The sequence below is a fragment of the Euprymna scolopes genome, chromosome 14, assembly GCF_053919585.1.
Source record: "Euprymna scolopes isolate OS-2025 chromosome 14, ASM5391958v1, whole genome shotgun sequence".
NCBI lineage: Eukaryota > Metazoa > Mollusca > Cephalopoda > Sepiida > Sepiolidae > Euprymna > Euprymna scolopes.
This window is the reverse complement of record NC_136495.1, coordinates 54,767,961-54,786,467: the sequence shown is the minus strand read 5'-3', so window position 1 is coordinate 54,786,467 and position 18,507 is coordinate 54,767,961. Positions and strand designations below refer to the sequence as shown.

Genomic DNA, 18,507 nt, shown 5'->3' with positions numbered 1-18,507 from the left:
GAAAATGTTAGCTTAAATTGCAAGAATCTATCTTTCAATAAATCGTCAATCACACCCTGAATCAAACTGTGTAAACGTCCCCAGATCTGGGGTTTTTCAACTCAGTGCCTGAGAATTTAAATTCTGCCTGTTTCACTTAACAGTGTTAAATGAATCATAAGAATTTATCAGCAGGGTCACTTGACTTCACCTGAGATGCATAATATTGCCACAGCCGGACTGACATGTATCAAGACTCTTCTTTTGTTGTATTTGTTTTTTTTTTGTTCAATATAATTTGTTTCTACTAATTACCGAGCTGTGTCTTTCTTTCAGGACCATAGAACAGTCACTTTTCTAAAACCTACTTTCTTTTGTATTTATACGTAATCTCTTGCACAGGTTTCATCTAGCTAAAACTTGTGTAGAAATACATTGAACAATTCAAACACTTCTGCACATACTCAGCTCCCCTAATTTCTTAAGAACTCAATTCTCGAAATAGCTAAAGCCCACCTGCCAAAACAACTTGCCTTACATTCTTGTATCCCTGCACCATTGAAACTGTTAAATAAAAATGGTTTGGTTGGAGAGAAGATGTTAAAATTTATATATGAAACACTGGTGATCCTTTTCTTCTTCATTTTAAGTCAGGCAGATACAGACGCTGCTACGCAATGGCTCTCTCTAATCTCCGGCAAGTATCTTATCACGTCCCACACTACAATTCCATATGTTTCAGATTCTGCCTATCAACAACTATTTTTATAGACCTATCAGAGAGAGAGAGAGAGAGAGAGAGAGAGAGAGAGAGAGAGAGAGAGAGAGAGAGGATTTAATGGCTGTAAATGCATAGATATTCAATAGCTAGCAAGCTTGTAGATCAAACTTTCTTTTTTTTTTTTTACATAGGCATCACCAAGAGACCACTCGAGGATAACCTTTGTGCCAAACTCTATCAAAGGCCTTTTGTAATATTATCGTCTATATAATTCATTGTTCACACTTTTACTAAATGCATACCATAGTATATACACTCTGAGGACTGTGGTTTTTGTAATTGCACAACAACTTGTTAAATCAACAAAGTTTTATTTACATTACAGTGATAATATGACAAGCGAGAGAGTTCAGGTCAGTATAGGGTGGTGGGTAGCAGTGATGGCAGAAATATGTTGGCTCTTCTCTTTCTTCTGTCCAACTTATTTTGTTTTAACTTATATTTATATTTACATAACCCCACATTCCTTGATCAGAATCTAATTGTTCACTTATTTTGACCTTCAAGTTGAAATATTTTCAGCAATTTCAATCTAGTTAATATATTTTTTTCTCATTGTTTCATGATCTCGATTCTTCAATCGGAATGTAGGGTAGACGTCATCGCTAGAAATCCGGTTTACATCTGATTTTGCCCGGATCTGATATTTTCCAGTGTTGTCCGTCACCTGTGCAAACACTTTGATATGTCAAATCCTATCATCTTAAAAATAAAACGCCCCCCCCCCTTATCTGTATACAGATTTATTGATCCCGTGTCCCTTGTCTCCTGAAGGATAGTGTAGCTTGGACAAAAGCTAACAAAACACTGTTTTTTTTATGGGGTCATTCATATATATAAACTATATAAACTCCAACACATGCTGCTCCAACCTCTTTTACTATCCTGGACATTCTTTCCAAGCAGTTATCGGAACAATATTCTCCTGAAAGCACATATTTGTAAAACTCCTCTTTCCGTACATTTTAACCATTTTCTGGTGCATACCATTCTTTATTATTTGCCCAAGTAAAATTGTTTCTTCTTACTAACAAGTCACCACTTATCAAGGTTTAAAGCCACTCGAGAATAAGGGTTAATGAGATGACTAGATTGTCAGTTTAATGATGAAGGATATTATGAGAGGATTGCAAATGATGAATGGAATGAACCAAATTTGATGAAGTATCAGGACAGCTTATAACAAATATTAGTTGACATTGGATTTGAAGATGATGTTGTTGTAGACTGTATATGTGAGGTTCTAGGAAAGAAACTCTATTCATGGAAATAATTTATGGTGACTGAAATACAAATTAAATTCAAATTTTTATTGCATTTTTTGTTAAATTAGAAGATCTGATATTATTGTGGATGAGCACCCTCAGCTAAATCACACCATCAATACCATAAATAAGATTATACCTTTTAAGTGATTATGTCTGAACAAACAAAACAACAACAAACAGAAATAGATTTTTAGGATTTATACTACTGGATCAGTTTTGCATATAAATTCAACATTCCACTTTCTAATCATATAATGTTTGAACAACATGTAATCGTTTAAGCTAAATCTTAGATGCAACTATGTTCCTGCTTTTATGGGGCAGAGATCTCTATATACCTTGACGTAGAACAAGGGTTGGCAACATTTGACACACGGGCTGGATTTAACTCGCAAAGCCATTTTGACTATCCCACAAGCTTCATTACTAATGACTCTATTTTTAATACAAGAGATGAAGATTTTGAAGTTAACAAAAGGTTTGCTGTTATCTTCCTCTGATCCACCCAACCAAATTTGAATACTATGACCACAAAAACACAGTCAAAATTCAATCACTTCCATTTCTGTGCAAAATAATTAAAAAATAAACATAAAACAAAAACTGAGAGCCGATTCAACTGACTGACAGGCAACAAACATTGGGCAGGGACAGCTTCCAAGTGCCAATGTTGTCTCAATCGGCTTTCTATTTCCTTCCTTCAACAGCAACCCTCTTCTCATCGCTTACTCCTGCCACCTATCTATGTAAATTGCTGGAATGTTTGAATGGGCCATATTTTTTATCTTTTCAATAATAGTTTCAAACATACACATCATAATTTCATCCATATATCGCTTTAAGTGATTTTTCACTTTGAATATTTTGACGCTCCTTAAGGAAAAATAATTAATTTGTTTTTTAATTCAAAATCTTTTGTTTTTCTGATTTCTCAGTGTTTATTTTCATTGTAGTTTCAAATGTTTAAATTGACAGGAGTTTGATATGTCATTTACCTTAAGTTTTCAGTAATGGCCTTTGCGTGGCTAGCAACCTGTCATTATAACACATTCCGGCCTGTGGAGTCAAATGAGCGGCAAACACCTACGTTAGTAATAGAGTTAAGAGAGAGAGATTTTTTATTACTAACTACTCAGCATATCCCCCACCCAAAAGCACACATTCTATAACCAAAAAGATCTAGTTATATGCACTTAAAATGCTATCCAGTTAGACAATGACCATAAATGGGATAATTATTTGTTACGGTAAACTTATACGCAAAATTGTCTACCCATACACTGGCAGTGTCAGAAAATCCCATTAAAAATGCGTGATAAAAACTTGAATAATTAGGTTTACTATCTTTCGAAGCTTATAACTATTTGAAAAATGTAATTCAAACCCTAATTTTTGTTTCAATAAAAGGTGAAAAGACCAAATTTTAAAATAATAACAAGTTTAATAGCAAAATATGCAATATTTTTTTTTAATCGCTTTTCTTTAAAAAAGATTTCAAGAAAATCAATGAATTTTAACTTACTTTGAATATAGTGCAAAATTTTGTTGAAAATTCAAAGACTCACGTTTTCTTTTTATAACCTTCGTTTATTTCCTGGATTTTTTCCATTACAGCTGTTTCATTGATGAGTTGGCAATTTTACGATTTATGTTTCTATTAAAATATCCTATCCCCACCAACTTCTTCAGATATTTATCCATTAGATTTTTACAACAAAAGGTATATTTTTAACATGCTGGACATCGTATTCGGGTAAAAGGATTTCCAAAGTGCCATGCTTCCTCACTTCCTCCATCTTTTGGTGTTATATATATATATATATATATATATATATATATATATATATATATATATATATATTCCAAAAAATCACTTACCTATAAAAAAAGACTAATCAATGGGTACTTGCATTCTTCATTGTTAAGAATTTATCCATATTTATATTTTATATTCTATGTCCTTTTTAAATAAAATACTTTTTTAAGCAAGGATTCAAAAATACCGCGATAATCAGATGTTTCACAACTGGAATAAAGGGAGACAAATGTCTCTTTATTTTATTCTAGTTGAAAACTTCGGTGGCCTGAAGTGCCAAAAATAATCTCCCTTTATATTGCTGGCTGTAATCAAAAGTTAGTCAATATGAGCCATCATACTTCAAAAATGATCACATTTCATTTATCAGTTTTTGCCGTTACAAAAAATTTCACTCGACCGATTTTCCATTTTTTTATTTTATTTTATTCTCTTAAACAAATAAATGACTTTTTGATTTAATATATTTTATTTTTTCTTTATGGAGTGAGTTTTTTTTTAATCTAAAAAAAAACATTGAATGAAGCAGAAAATCATTGTTGTAAGTATTCAATCTTTTCAGGACAAGATTTAAAAAATGTGAGGTTTCACTTAAAAAAAAATCAACGTGGTTTAAAAAAAAAAGGGGGGGGATTTAAACTTTACAAGTAAATTTGCACGAAACTATTCTTTTTTTTTATTAATTAGATTATTTTATTTATTGATCTTTTATCTTCAATTTGTGATATATATAAATCTGAGGTAAGAAAATTAATTATTTTCATTTTAATAGACATTTCAAAATGGGGGGGGGTAAAAAAAACGTTTGTCTAGAATATTATATTCGGTTTATGGGAAATAGCATAAAATTTCACATTAAACCTGCAAATATTGTAAAAATTGAACCAATAGAAAAATTTGGATATATTTTTAAATTGAAAAAATTTTAACTCGTAAAATTAAATTCATTTTATTAACAAAAAAAAAAAAAAATAAAATGGCTGCATGGAGCACGCGCAGGCACTTTGTAAACACTGTTGTTGTTGTTGTTTTTTTTAATAAAAAATAATATTTCTATTATTTTTCAAAAAACTTTAATAGTTTATTTTTAAGTATATTCCATAAAGAAATTAAACAAACCACTTTAAAAAGAGAAATTACGAGTTTTGTATATTTTATTCGCAGCTTTGTGTTAAGAGTGTCAAAAATTCCCAAAAAATTCTGACACACTAATTGTTTTTGTTTTTCAGGGTGTGCATCCGTAATCAACTAAAGAAACTAGAATCTCATGAGGGTAGCCGGTAGCTGAGGATTTCCTCCTACAAAATTATAATAAATGTGTCGAGGAGAGCCTTTCTAATCGATCTGTTTATATATTTGCTATTTGTTGTGTAACTGCTGAAGGGAGTGGAATAATAAAGGGAGTTGTCTATGAATGAAATTGCGTTCTGTTTAAAAACGTGATGAATGGTTTTGAGGCGAAGTCTACCTCCGCGCATTGAAGAGTTCCAATATAGAGTAGCAGACGTAATGTCCTACTTGGGACTAAACGCCAGGTACACCTCTGAGAAACATTGTTTTGGATACATTGCCCGTTCCCTCCTCCCAACTAGGCTTCGCCTGGACGACCAGGTAAGAATATGACTGATACGGAAAACATTTATTTCTGGTAGAACTCCATTGTTTGCCCCGGAAACTCAAAATCGATTCCATCTCGTGTGGAGAACAAACAGTAGTAACGACGCTCCTCATTCAATGGTGATCATTTACGCAGCAATTTCACTTTGTTTCGCATCAAAATATGAATGGATTATCATCGTTATTCTGGTTTAGATTTAAGTTTTACATTTTTTTTCATTATTAAATTATAATTTGCTAAGAATTTTAAAATTAATGTAATAACTTTCTATTCGGCAGTTTAAATGCTTCCGAACGTCTTTCTAATTTCCAAAGATCACGTAGTTAGTACTTACTTCATTTCTTTTTTCCACTATTAAAAAAAAATTCAAATTGTTGACTTGTTTACAAATAAACTGAAATGCATTCTGGTGGATTTAATCTAGTAATGAATTTATTTTTTAAATATGAGTTGTTGTTTTTTTTCGTTTTATGCTGTTGTATTTTATTTAAAAAACAATTAATTTATACTCTGTTAATAATGAATATAAAATTAAAAATTATATTAATTCAATTCTAATAATCGCGAGGAAAAAACACAAATACACGAAGGTGTTTCATACCTAATTTTCTGTGTATTCGATTTTAAAAAAAAAATTTTTTTTATAAAGTAAATGAAAACAACAGTCTCGTATTATTCTTCATTTGTTCATGTTTTTCTTTAAAAATAATACTCTTATAATTTGGTATGGTTAATAATTTTACAAACTAATGATACCTCAGGTGTAATAATTATATTTAATTTTAAAAATCGTATATAAAAGGAACGGATGCGAAGTAGAAAAATACTCCTACACAACAGCAGGTAAATGGTTTAAGAAAAACTGTAAAAAAAAAAAAAAAAAAAAAGTCACACCCTTTTAGCTCTAATTTGTTTAAATAAAAAAAAATGGTAAAACTATACAAACACCGTGACAGCGAATTAACCCTACCCCTAACCCTAACCCTAAACCTAACCCTAACCCTAAACCCTAACCCTAATCCTAACCCTAACGCTGTCACGGTGTTTGTATAATAATACCAAAAAAATTGGTACTCATGCATGCAGAGAGTGATCCGTGCTGAAATAATAACGTTATTATTTAAAATGCCATTCTTAACGTGGGAAGGGGAGGGTGTTTTGTACATAATCTGTACTTTAACCTTACAATTGAATAATAATAATAAAAAAAACATAAAACTTTAATTAAACGTGGAAATATGATTTAAAAAAAAATAGCGCGGATCACTCTCTGCATTAGCACCAAATATTTTTTTTAATTATACTTATGCAGAGAAGGCACGGTGCTAAAATAATTAATGGATTATTTAGAAATCCATTATTGATTTTAAAACTTGAAATATATAGCGCGATGTGTGTAGCAGCACTAGCACAGCACCTAAAAATTATTAAAAAGTTAAAAAACTTCAGATTCGAAGACTAAATTCATTCATTCGTAATAATAATAAATCTGAATGAATTGAAAAATACATAATTACCAAAAAACGTGAGTGTGGGAGGAATATGTTACAATAACATTTCAGAAAAATAGTAACGTATTATTCGCTTAAGAAATATTGAAAGTAAAAAAAAATCAATTTAAGGATGTTTTAAAAAAGAAAAAATGAAACTTCTATAGAATTTGAATCGAATTTTTTTAAAACTATATATGAACTAACTCTAACCCAAACTTTAAACTCAATTCAGCAAAAGTTCGTATGTTCGGTTCATATTCTGTAGAAGCACCTTTTACGTTAATGCATTGCTTATTATTTTCGATCCATTTTTAGATTAATGGTAAAGAAAAAGTATTTACGCCGCGTACAGACAAAAAACATGGAGAAATTGTCTCAATTTTTATTTATATATAAATTAATATCTTTTGGAGATATATATATATATATATATATATATATATATATATATATATATTTTAAGAGAGTTTTAAGGTTCAGGTTATTAGAAAAATAACAGAATAACGAGGGAGTTGTTTGGGAGTAATTATTTGTAAATAATGATTGTGTGTATGCGTGATCAGTTGTGTGCGCGTACGTGTGTATCCCCACTCCCTCCCTCCCATTACAAACACTTCTCTAGAAGACCATTTTGTTAGTTTTTCTCTCTAATAAACTTTTATCAATTATTTCATGGAGGTCAAGACTTATGCTAACATCACTAATAGCAAATATGTTAAATTCGAGGAGAAAATCACATGATTTTATATTTTTATCAAGATAAGCACCCAATCTTGCGAGTCTTGTCACCTGACACTGACTGCAAGTTGGGCTTAACGACAGACGAAAACAAGATAAGACACGGATTTATTCATTTAATAAAAGATTTAAAAAAAAAAAAAAAAATCAAGACGCTGAATGAACGGAATAATTTAAGAATAGTAAATTATCACCAACAAAAAAGTAACAAAAGTTCAATTTTCTTCGTTTAAAAATGTAAACTTTGTTGCTGTCCAATTAATTCTAAACAATCTTTCAACTGTCAAATTTTCAAGTTCAACATTTTACGTTCTTTTGAAATCAAATTTATTCAATAAGTTTTTTTATTTTTTATCGATAATATCAGAATCTTATATTATTGAAGTGCTTTAAAATGACAAAAATTCTGTTTTGGATTTTTTCCATTTTTGTTTAATAAAGTATATATACACACACACACACACACACACACACTTATACATGGTGGTTATTTGGGACAATTTTTTTGCTTTCATTTTTGAAGAACTCCTTTCAGAGCATGGCGAGACAAATCAAGAAGATCGCCCACACCCGAAAATGTCAAAAATTTGCCTAACATTTAGGTAACAACAAAATAAGTACATTAAAATAATACGAAAGCACAAAATAAATCATTAATTATCGGAACATATTGAATTAAAATAAAAATTATAAAAGTTGTCATTAAAATTTATAGTTTTCGAATAATCATTATTGAAATGTGTGTGACTTTTTTTTTTTTTTCAAAAGTTAAATTTCTTATTAAATAAAGGAACTTTCATAATTTTATTTTAATTTAACTAAATAACTAAAATGCGCAAGTGCTAAAATACAGTGTCTTTATATAGATCAACCTCTATGGTTGTATATATTGGCTCGGTAAAATAATCTGGTGTATTGATTTTAAAACTTGAAATATATAGCGCGATACGTAGAAGCAGTGGTATCTCACATATGCAAATGACCAAGTTATGGCGCAAGGTGACATCTCAGAGAAGGGAAAGAAAGCGGAGATAGATTTTTGGAACCTCGTGGCAGCGACAGTAATAGTAATATAGTAATTTTGCAGCCGTTAACAAAATTTGACTTTAGGATAACAAAAAGTTGATAGGAACAAACCAAACGACAAAAATAAAAAAAAAAACGGGGGACACCCCGTAGTAATTCAATCCAGCTTTATTAACATTACTACTAGCTGGCCGCTCAGTGTTTCCCAGTTGCACAATACGCTTACACATATAGAATCAATCTTCTATTGATTATGTATTACGAGGAATCATTTGCCCGTTGGACTAATTTGCAAAAAATATTTTAAAAATTAAAAAATAATAATGATAATGTTGTTCATCAAATTTCGTCTGTGTTTGTTTACAATATCACGTCAGCTGATGTTTTGGGCATGTCGATCTTAAAGATAGTCTTTCTTCTATTATAGATAAAAAGAAGAATTTTTACAGGGGATTATTTTAAGTTACACTGACCGATGTAACATAAAATATTCCACTGTAAAAATTCTTCTTTTTCATCTATAACAGAAGAAAGACTATTTTTAAAATCATATATTTTTCGATTTCCAATACTTATCAGATGAATTTCTGTACAAAACATATCTAAGAACACTTCCAGACATATAAATTACCTTTGTGTGAAGTTTGCAAAAGATAGGCTCAGCCGTTTCAAAACCTATGAGGAAGGAAATCTCTCTTTTTCACACACACGCACACACAAAGTGACTTTTATATAATAGAGATAAAAACAAAATAGTGTGTGAACTTTTCCTTTCATAGAAGAGACCTTATAGAACCCTGAACCGAACCGTTAAATAAAACACATTTATCTTAAAAAAAATTCAGTACTGTTTTTTTGTTTTTACAGAATGATATATCCAGTGTAACCACAGCTTGTAAAATGGTTATCAAGTAGTACTGACCTTCATTTGAATGCAGTTCATAAAAATTAATGGTAATAACCAATCAAATTTCATTTTTATTAGCGATGAGAAAATGGATCTCTCTAAAAACAGTGCACTCCTGTCGATTGAAGATTCATAAATAAACATGCAAAAAAATAATCTATTTTTTTAAAGTGTTTTTGAGAGATGGAAGTGAGGCAATCAGCGAACCAATGTTGGCATGACATACCTAATCAGGTTCATCTATATATATAAAAGACAAAACGGCCACACACGTTTTTGTATGTCCAGCAAAGGCTTTTTTTGAGGGGGGGGGTTACTATTTCTTAGAACTTTTTATATACTCCCTAGATCATAATATCTACGATTTGCAAAGGGACGTTGTCTCTAAATTTATTTTGATTGATTTTTATAAAATTTGCACTATTCCGTTCTGTCACGTGTTTGTTGGCATTTTTTGTATAAAAGCGAAACTGAATTGAAATAAAAGCAAGTCGCTGCTTCATGCCCGGCACATATTGAAAGGCAATCAGCTTTGATCACTGTGGGGAATACCCTTCATATCAAACAATTGCTATTCATTAAGGCACTGCCAAAGCTTCCCCGACTTGGGAGTAGCTGATTTCTCCCATGACGGCAGAAAGCTGAAAGCTTAACTGCTTACGGCCAAACTTAAGTACATGATTTCATTTCTTTGCCTGCGTGAATTCATTCACTTTCACTTTCTGCATGTCAACTTTTTCATCGCTAAATTATAATACTTTTTCACTTCCTGTCCCGTCGTGGCCGAGCAGTAAGATGTCACATTTTCTTTCACTTTCTTTTCTGCCTTCACGTCGAGGCCTCGGGTTCGAGCCTGACTGCCTACTACAACTTTTTTTTTTTCTCAACACACACCTCCAAACACCCAGGCAACGCCGGGCAAGTCTATAATATAAATCTCACCTGTCTATTTATATGTATGTATGTATGTATGCCTGCCTGAAACTTTCGACAGAGGCAATGGATTTTTAAGAGATCAATATCATTTTGAAGCTCGACCCTTCAGATGACAAATATCGAAAAAAATGGCTAAAAACATGAATTGCTTTACCTTCAAATGGACATTTTTCTACAGGGAGGGGTCGCTTTTTTTTTTCGCCAATATTTTCATAAGTCATGCTTCCTTTTCGATTGACTAGCCTTAATTTAAACTTTTGCCACTTCCGGTTTGGCGATGGACCCAACGGCAAAAATATCACTTTTATTTTTACGTTCTTTTCCTCATTCATGATACAGGTTCGAGCCTGCCTGCCTACTACCACTTTTTTTTTTGCTCAACACACCTCCAAACACCTGGGCAATGCCGGGCACCCAGGCTACATATAAATCATAAAATTATCTGAATTTTCATTAGGAAATACCTCTAGTAAGCAAATCCCCAGGATTCTCAGTAGTAGAAACATACTTGAATAGGAAGGAGATTCCAAATTCATCCTTTATTTCTTCTATCATCCTTTTAACATCTGTAATACAATTCTCAGTGTAAAGATTCCCACTAAGTTGATTTGTCATAGAAAACCCAAGACAAAACCATTTGAACTTCTGTGATTAGATATGAGGACTGGGTAACAACTTGTTTCAAGGTCTTCAAAATATTGGGAATAACTGAGCATACAACCATAGGTCCTAGTATGAGCAGAGATTTCTTTTTGAGGGGGCCTATCTTTGCCTTTGGAAAAATCAAAAAGCAGTCATTCCCTTGCTTAGCATACAGCAAAAAGCCGTAAGCTGTTTTAGAAGCATTGCAAAAGCATAGGAATTCAATAGCAATGCTTTCCTTCAAGGCCCTTTTAGGAAGCTCTACTTCACTTAGTATATTCAACTCCTTGGCCAGGGACTGCCAATTATCATTAAATTTTTTTTAGGATTTCCTGATTTTTTTTTCCTGAGTTTACTAATCAAATCTTTACCTTGAATAATAACAGAGAGGGATACTGATAGAGGATCATAAACCTTGAAAAACTGAGCCAATATACTTCACAGTGCTGACTTCAGGATCTATCATTGTAGATGAAAGGCTCACACAATCCTTTTCTTAGAAATAATATCTGAACACTTTCTTCAATAAAGAAAGAGGAAAGGAAACACTCTCATCCTTGTTCATCTCATCCTGCAAGCTCTGATTTTCAAGTTGCAGGATTCTAAGTCAAACCCAACTTCTTTCAACCTGTCACACACTGAATGGTAAAATTGAAATTACTGCTGGTCTTGACATATTATCGACATAAAGGTTGTTAAGAAGTATAGATGATGTTTTATCATAATTGTATTGTTCAGCATGATATTTGAGTATAAAACTCAAAATGAAAGGGATTGCATTAAAGCTGAAGATAAGTTATATCTGAAAGTGTGCAAATTATCACCTACTTTCATGAAAAAACAAAAACTATTTTTCTCTTAATTAATCCTTGGACAGACTTGTAAAATGCCTCCCTGAAATTTCTCAAGAGTACGTGATCATCTTTCTGTTTTTCTGTCAAATTGACACTCAAATAAGTTGCATCATTTAAAGACTCTGCCTTTTTGAAAAAAACAAAGATAATCTATCTCACAGAAGAGATGTTGTGAGTTTGTCTCTGCTGTATCGTTATTTTCATGGAAAGTGTTCGACTGAGCTTCAATCTATGGTCCCCCCTCGCAAAACGTTCACAAGAAACACTCGTCTAGCTGTAAACACTATCAATAATTCCCCCCACTCTTTATCTGTGCCTAAACCTAAACGTAGATTCCATGAACAAAGCTTTTTTATTAGAACTGCACGCCTGTGGAATTGTCTTCCGTTTTCCTGCTTTCCGGCTGACTACAATATGGTTGTCTTCAAGTCTAACGTAAATAAGTTCTTGATGAGCCGTTCCATATAAGTTATCAAATTTAACAAATTTTCATTACTAATGATTATTATATTGTCCAATTTCTACTGTACACTCTTTAACCCTTATCCTTGAGTGGCCTCTTGGCCTTGATAATGAGTTGATACCTATGAAAAAAAAAAAAAAAAAAAAAAGAAAAAGTCCAATGTGAACAAGTTCTAATTGAATCGTCCCCCTAAGTAATCCAAGTTACAAAATTCCCACTGTTTACTATGCTAAAATCACAATGACTAATGTATACCTATTAACCCTTATCCTCGAGTGGCCTCTGGGCCTTGATAAGTGGTGACACCCTTGTAAAAAAAAAAAAAAAAAAAAAATTCTGGTAACGACACCTGATCCTTCCTTAATAACTGGGCAATGGAGAACCCAGCAATAATTCTCAAACTCTTCCAAAGAAACATAAGCAGGTTCAGTAATTTCTATTTTCTCATATTCTCAGAAGATTTGTAAGTATCCATTGTATAGATTCCTTTTATATAGGATTCTCTCATGCTTTACACAATTTTTAATAATGGCATATAGTTGGATTTAATAGGAATAGATTCCTTTCATCTGTTGGTAAATCTACACAATACTTCTCATTTTTGAGGACAATATTTTTTTTAAATCATTGATTTTGCATTCACATACGCTGACAAGTCAGAATTGTTAACAATGCCTGTTGAGTTGAGAGAAAAGAATTCTTTGCACCATGATCAACAGAATGATATTAAAAGAAATGGAAATTTGATTTAAAATTCCTTCAATAAGGTAATTCAAGCAATCAGGTAAAACATGGACTGTCTTTGCAAAGGAAGAGAATTTGTAATGATTTCTGTCAGTTTTCAAACTTTCCCTCAAGAAACAATTGATAACACCACATTCTTTTTTTTTAATATCCTGGATTGAGGCAAAATCATATCTCTTCAACTGTAATCATAATCTTGGCAAAATGATATACTTTAGATTTCAGATTCAAATCATCGGTTAACAAATCAGCAAAAAGGGAGGGAATTTACGATTCCAATTTTACTGATACCTCATGTTGGAAAAGATTGGCACATTTAGTACTTTTAAACATGTTGATATGCATAGCACGACACTAGATGTAGATTTCTTCATATGAAAACATTTTTCTTTTAAAACGACACTAGAGAAAAAGAAGTTTTCATTTTTAGTGTCACCAAGACATTTTCAATGGATGGGTGGGTCTTCTCTCTTTAGAGAGACCTTAACAACAGGGCAAATACATTTATCATATGCTGATACCCACATGCTATGCAAAGAACCACTGCATTTTTCTTCTGTATTGGCACCTAGACATTTCTTAGAAAGGCTGAGCTCTTTAACATGTTCGATTTCTAAATTTATTTGAATACAACAGTGCCATTGTATAATAAATTTGATTAGATATCAGAGATATCACCTATGATAGTGCTATGCAAAAGGTAACTTTCCCCTCTTAGAGATTAGTCTTTCTAAAAATTCCCTGTTCCTAGAGATTAGTCTTTTCCATGGAAATTTTTGGAAACAAAACGTGAGCAAATGAGTTTACCTAAAGTAGAAGCTTGCTCATAAAAAAATCACTATTAAAGGATTTATCTAATTCTGTCAAGTGTGTTTTAACTTGCTCAATATATATCCTTAATTTTTCGATGTTTATAATTGGGTTAAGCTGGGTAAGAATGTCTTCAAATATTTTATTCTTAATTTAATTAATAATTTATCAGGATTTAGAAACAGTTCTTTCAATAAATTAAGAGTCCATTATAATTAATCTGACATAATGTTGAAATCTGCTATTAGTTTGAACGCTCTAGTTTGAAGTTTGGATTTTAAATAAAGCAATTTATCTGCTTTGTTATCCATCATGGCAATCCAGAATTCAATGCATTTTAGAAAGGTCCTGAACTCAAACTTGTTTGAAGAAAAGTTGCTGGCAAAAGACAAATCACTCGAGTTTCAGTTTTATGAGAGTTCTTTCCCTGTTTCTGAACCCCCCCCCCCCATCCCCTCACCTGAGCCAATCCTCTTGAATCTAATCAAACCCTCTTGAACCGTATCCGAAAACCTGTTAGCCAGTTCACAAACAAACATTTTTCTTCTGCTTCACACTTTAACAATATCTGGTCAGCTTAATCATCACAATCTGTTATCAATTTTTTAATATTTTGTATGTGGAAGTTCATGACTTATTTTCTACTCATTCGAGTGTTAAAATAATTAAAAATTTTGTTGGCTTCAACTTATTCTTTAGCTATATTTTTAGAGAGAGACATAATTGGGTAATCTTTTTTTTTCTTTTTTTTTTTTAAAACAAATAGCATGATAAACTAGCAAAATATGTTTTATCATTATGGTTGACGAAGTCCCTGTATGATGGAAAGGCTTTACAAAGTTAACCTTGTGTTTAGGCAAGTTTGTAACATTGAGGTACTTGAATGATATTGTGTTGTACATCTTGCACAAAGTACACAAAGAAATAACAGTTTTCACTGCTTGCCTGGACTTGTGTATCCAAAAGCCAGACAAACAAAGCTTACTGAAAGTATCTGCAATGTTTAAATGTTTGCACTTGAATTGACAGTCCATAGTAATTAAATCTATCACATTGCTATATCACATCAACAAAATAGAGTGCAAAATCTCCTGAGAGTAGAGGCTGGACTTGCCAACTCTTCTCGAGATTTGGTCAATCTTCTATTGTTTAAGTATAAATCCAACTTCACAACCGGGAGAGGAATTTCATGGTTGGAAGAATTCAACAGGAAGGATTTCTCTCTGAAAAGAAACAAGGACTGCACTAAGTTTAGCAAATCAACTCTGGCCACCAGCCCAACTTCCGCAGTTTTAGCACAAATCTGAATATGTAAGACAAAACTCTCACAATTTTGTTAAGGATGAAAATCTCAAAATTCATCATAGGAATAACATTCTAAATCACTAGTGAGTTAGTGATGGTATTGGCCAGTATCATCATTTGATTATCAGAACTCAGACACTTCAAATCACCAAGAAATGCTTTCACCAGCTTACCCACTCAGGCCCAGTCAACCAAAACTAAAACTTAAACTTCTCTAAAGTAATTCCTCTTATGATCAGATTAATTGGATTATCCGTAGTATTCACATATTTAATAAATATCATATCAAATCCCTGATCAGTTAATTTCCCAATTATTTCTAAAATCTCATTCAAATGATTTCAAATTTTGTCTTTATATTTTCCATGGCAAAACCACTTGAGTCTCCACTACAATTACAATCCTTTTCCTCAGTCTGCAAAAGCACTTTCAAAATGCTCAGAATGCACTTTATTGGCAGAAAGACAAATAACAATTTAAGTGAAGACAAAGTTCTCCTTGCTAACCTTAGTTCCCGCTAATCCATTCTGAAAGATGTAGGCTGCAAGCTCAAAGGCCTCCTGATAGGCATCGCAAAATATTAACAATGATGCAAGAGCAAAGAAGTCTATAACATATCTGGGAAACCTCAAACTGTAGAAGCACCAGATCTTGAAACAACTGGTTTCAAACATGTTAGAACTGATGGATCCATGTTTTATCCATTATCACATATTGCCACAAAAAACATCCTTTTTGTTGTGTTGAAATACTTGTTTTGAATAAAAATTTATTAAGAATAAAAAACATCCTGTTACCGGCTTAACTATGAGTTTTTCTTTTTGTTTAAGAACGGAACTCTATTCAAGTGGTAATATATTTGAGTGACCCAGTTTTGTTTTTGTTTTTGTTTTTTTTTGGTTCTTTTTTCTTTGCAGAGGGGAGTGTATAAGAAAATGAGGTTAGCATCCATTAATTCACTTGTCAATAAATCTTTATTTCAATCATTTTCATGATTAAAACTATATGATGTGCAAGGAAAATATCTAGCTATATATCTTATATATATATAAAAGGTGTTTTTTTAGAAACGTCAAACTTTAAAATAAATCAGAAAAATACTTTTATTATAGAAATGTGATCTAGGCATATGGTCCCACAGCTTGTGTGTATATGGCGTAATCCAGATGTCCAATTTTCACAAACTCTATGCATTAAATTAAGCTGTATTTCAGCAATAACGCATAGGATGTTGTCTTCCAAGTGGTCTGTTGTGTATGGTTTATCAGTATAGACATGGATTTTACATATCCCCAAAGAAAATAATCTAATGGGATTAAATTGCATGAACGAGGTGGTCAGTTGACAGGTCCATTTCGTGAAAGTATTTGTTCATCAAATGTTTCTCTGAGTAAATTGATAGTATGATTTGAAATTTGCAAACACTGCTCAGGTGTTAGTCTTGTTGCAGAGGACAGAGGAGTGAAGGTGCCAATCGACCATACAAGTAATAAAGTAGGCAAAAAGCAAATACATAGTGTCAATAGCAAAGAAGGATGACAAACACAAGATGATCGGTTAAAGACTTCATGTTTTATTTTCACCAAGAAAAAAGGTAAAATGTATGGCAATGAATTATAGATCAGTTGGAGTGAGACTAGGTGTCTCAGGAGTTAAAGATTCTTGGATCCATGAGGTAGGAACTTGTAGCAGCATGTCGGTGGGCACTGGACAGGTAGCCAGACGTCTGTGAGCATTGGAACAAGGTACAGGTAGCCAGATGTCAGTGGGCACTGGAACAAGTAGCTGGAGTCAGTTGGCACTATAGTAAGCAGCCAGTGGGCTGGTCGCTGGAAGTGCTGGAGCTGCAAGAGTGAGCTGGAGAGCTGCTGGAGTCATTGGAAGCTGCAGGAGCGAGCAGGAGGTGCTGCTGGAGTTTGAAGCAGGTTCAGGAATTGAGAAACTGAAGTGGTGGGCTGTGATGGGGATACCCAGGAGGCAGGCAGGCAGCAGTAGAGAGTTAAGTGTGCATCGGGTTCTGCCACCTCTGGTCCCCCGTGGCAACAACGCTGACTTGCCTTTCATCAAGTCGAAATGGGAGTTATCCTAACTTCTGAGCTGAACTTTTTAAAGAAAAGCATTTATTAAACAATCAATACATAAAGTTGTGAGTAGTGGTGAGAGAAAGGAATGCCCAAACCAAGAGATTGTGTTATGGTCAGAAAGAAATTGATATGAAATACATTTATTTTTATTTTGTTTTGTTTTTGTTTGTTTTTTTAAATTTTTTTTAGTACTTTTTATTTAATTAACATGGCATAATAAGAGAAAATAAATATTGGCTAGTCAAAATCAAACTTTGATTTATCAGCTTAAATTTTATTTAGGTCTAACGTCTAAAATCCAGTTGACTTAATTTTATAAGTTAGATATGAGTATTATGAGTAATTCTCTAATATTTATATGACGAATATTATTTAAATGTTAATTTCACCCTGGTATGATAAACAATAAGCAAATCATCTCTAAATGTTTTTTCTGGGCGTTACCCAAATTATTTCCATTAATTCAGAAATCTAAGCTCCAAGTAAATTCATCAACCAAATTAGTTTTGTTTAGTAGATTAGTTGGTTGAGCAATGGTGGTTTTATATACTAGTTTATTACATACTAGCTGGACACCCGGCGTTGCCCAATCGTACAATACACTTAAACATGATATGTTTTGCATATGTATTATTATAGAATCAATGCTCTATTGAATATTATATATTACGAGGAATAATTTGCCCGGTGAACTAATTTGCAAAAATTATAAAAAAATTTGAAAAAATAATGATAATGTCGTTCATCAAATTCTGGCTGTGTTTGTTTACAAAATCATGTCAGCTGATATTTGGGTTTGACAATGAATGCCCTGGAAAAAACACTTCTGATTAATGTTTAGTTTTAAAATATGCAAGCGAAGAAATGATTTTCAGCGATTTTTAAATGGTACATCTTCTTTTATCATAAATTGAACTCATTAATAAGAAAAAATTAAAATAAAATGGTGAGGTACACCAGGACTTGAACAAGGGACCATTTGATCTGTAGTCGAATGCTCTACCACTGAACTATATCACTAGATGACAATAGTTCTGTTTTTT

At 32.4% G+C, this 18,507-nt stretch overlaps 1 protein-coding gene across 3 annotated transcripts in view; it reads left to right on the top strand.

Moving 5' to 3' along the window:
• The first annotated feature begins 5,178 nt into the window (after positions 1-5,178).
• The window catches only part of LOC145293024 (peroxisomal ATPase PEX1-like), a 69,369-nt gene continuing 56,040 nt past the window's right edge, over positions 5,179-18,507 (top strand). For 2 of the 3 annotated variants that reach the window (XM_080139313.1, XM_080139312.1), the window contains exon 1: positions 5,179-5,455. In XM_080139313.1, coding sequence (XP_079995439.1) covers positions 5,291-5,455 — 165 coding nt within the window. In that variant the 5' untranslated portion in view covers positions 5,179-5,290. Of the gene's footprint in view, positions 5,456-9,586; positions 9,674-18,507 lie in introns of all 3 variants that reach the window. The other variant, XM_080139314.1, reaches the window with a different exon arrangement.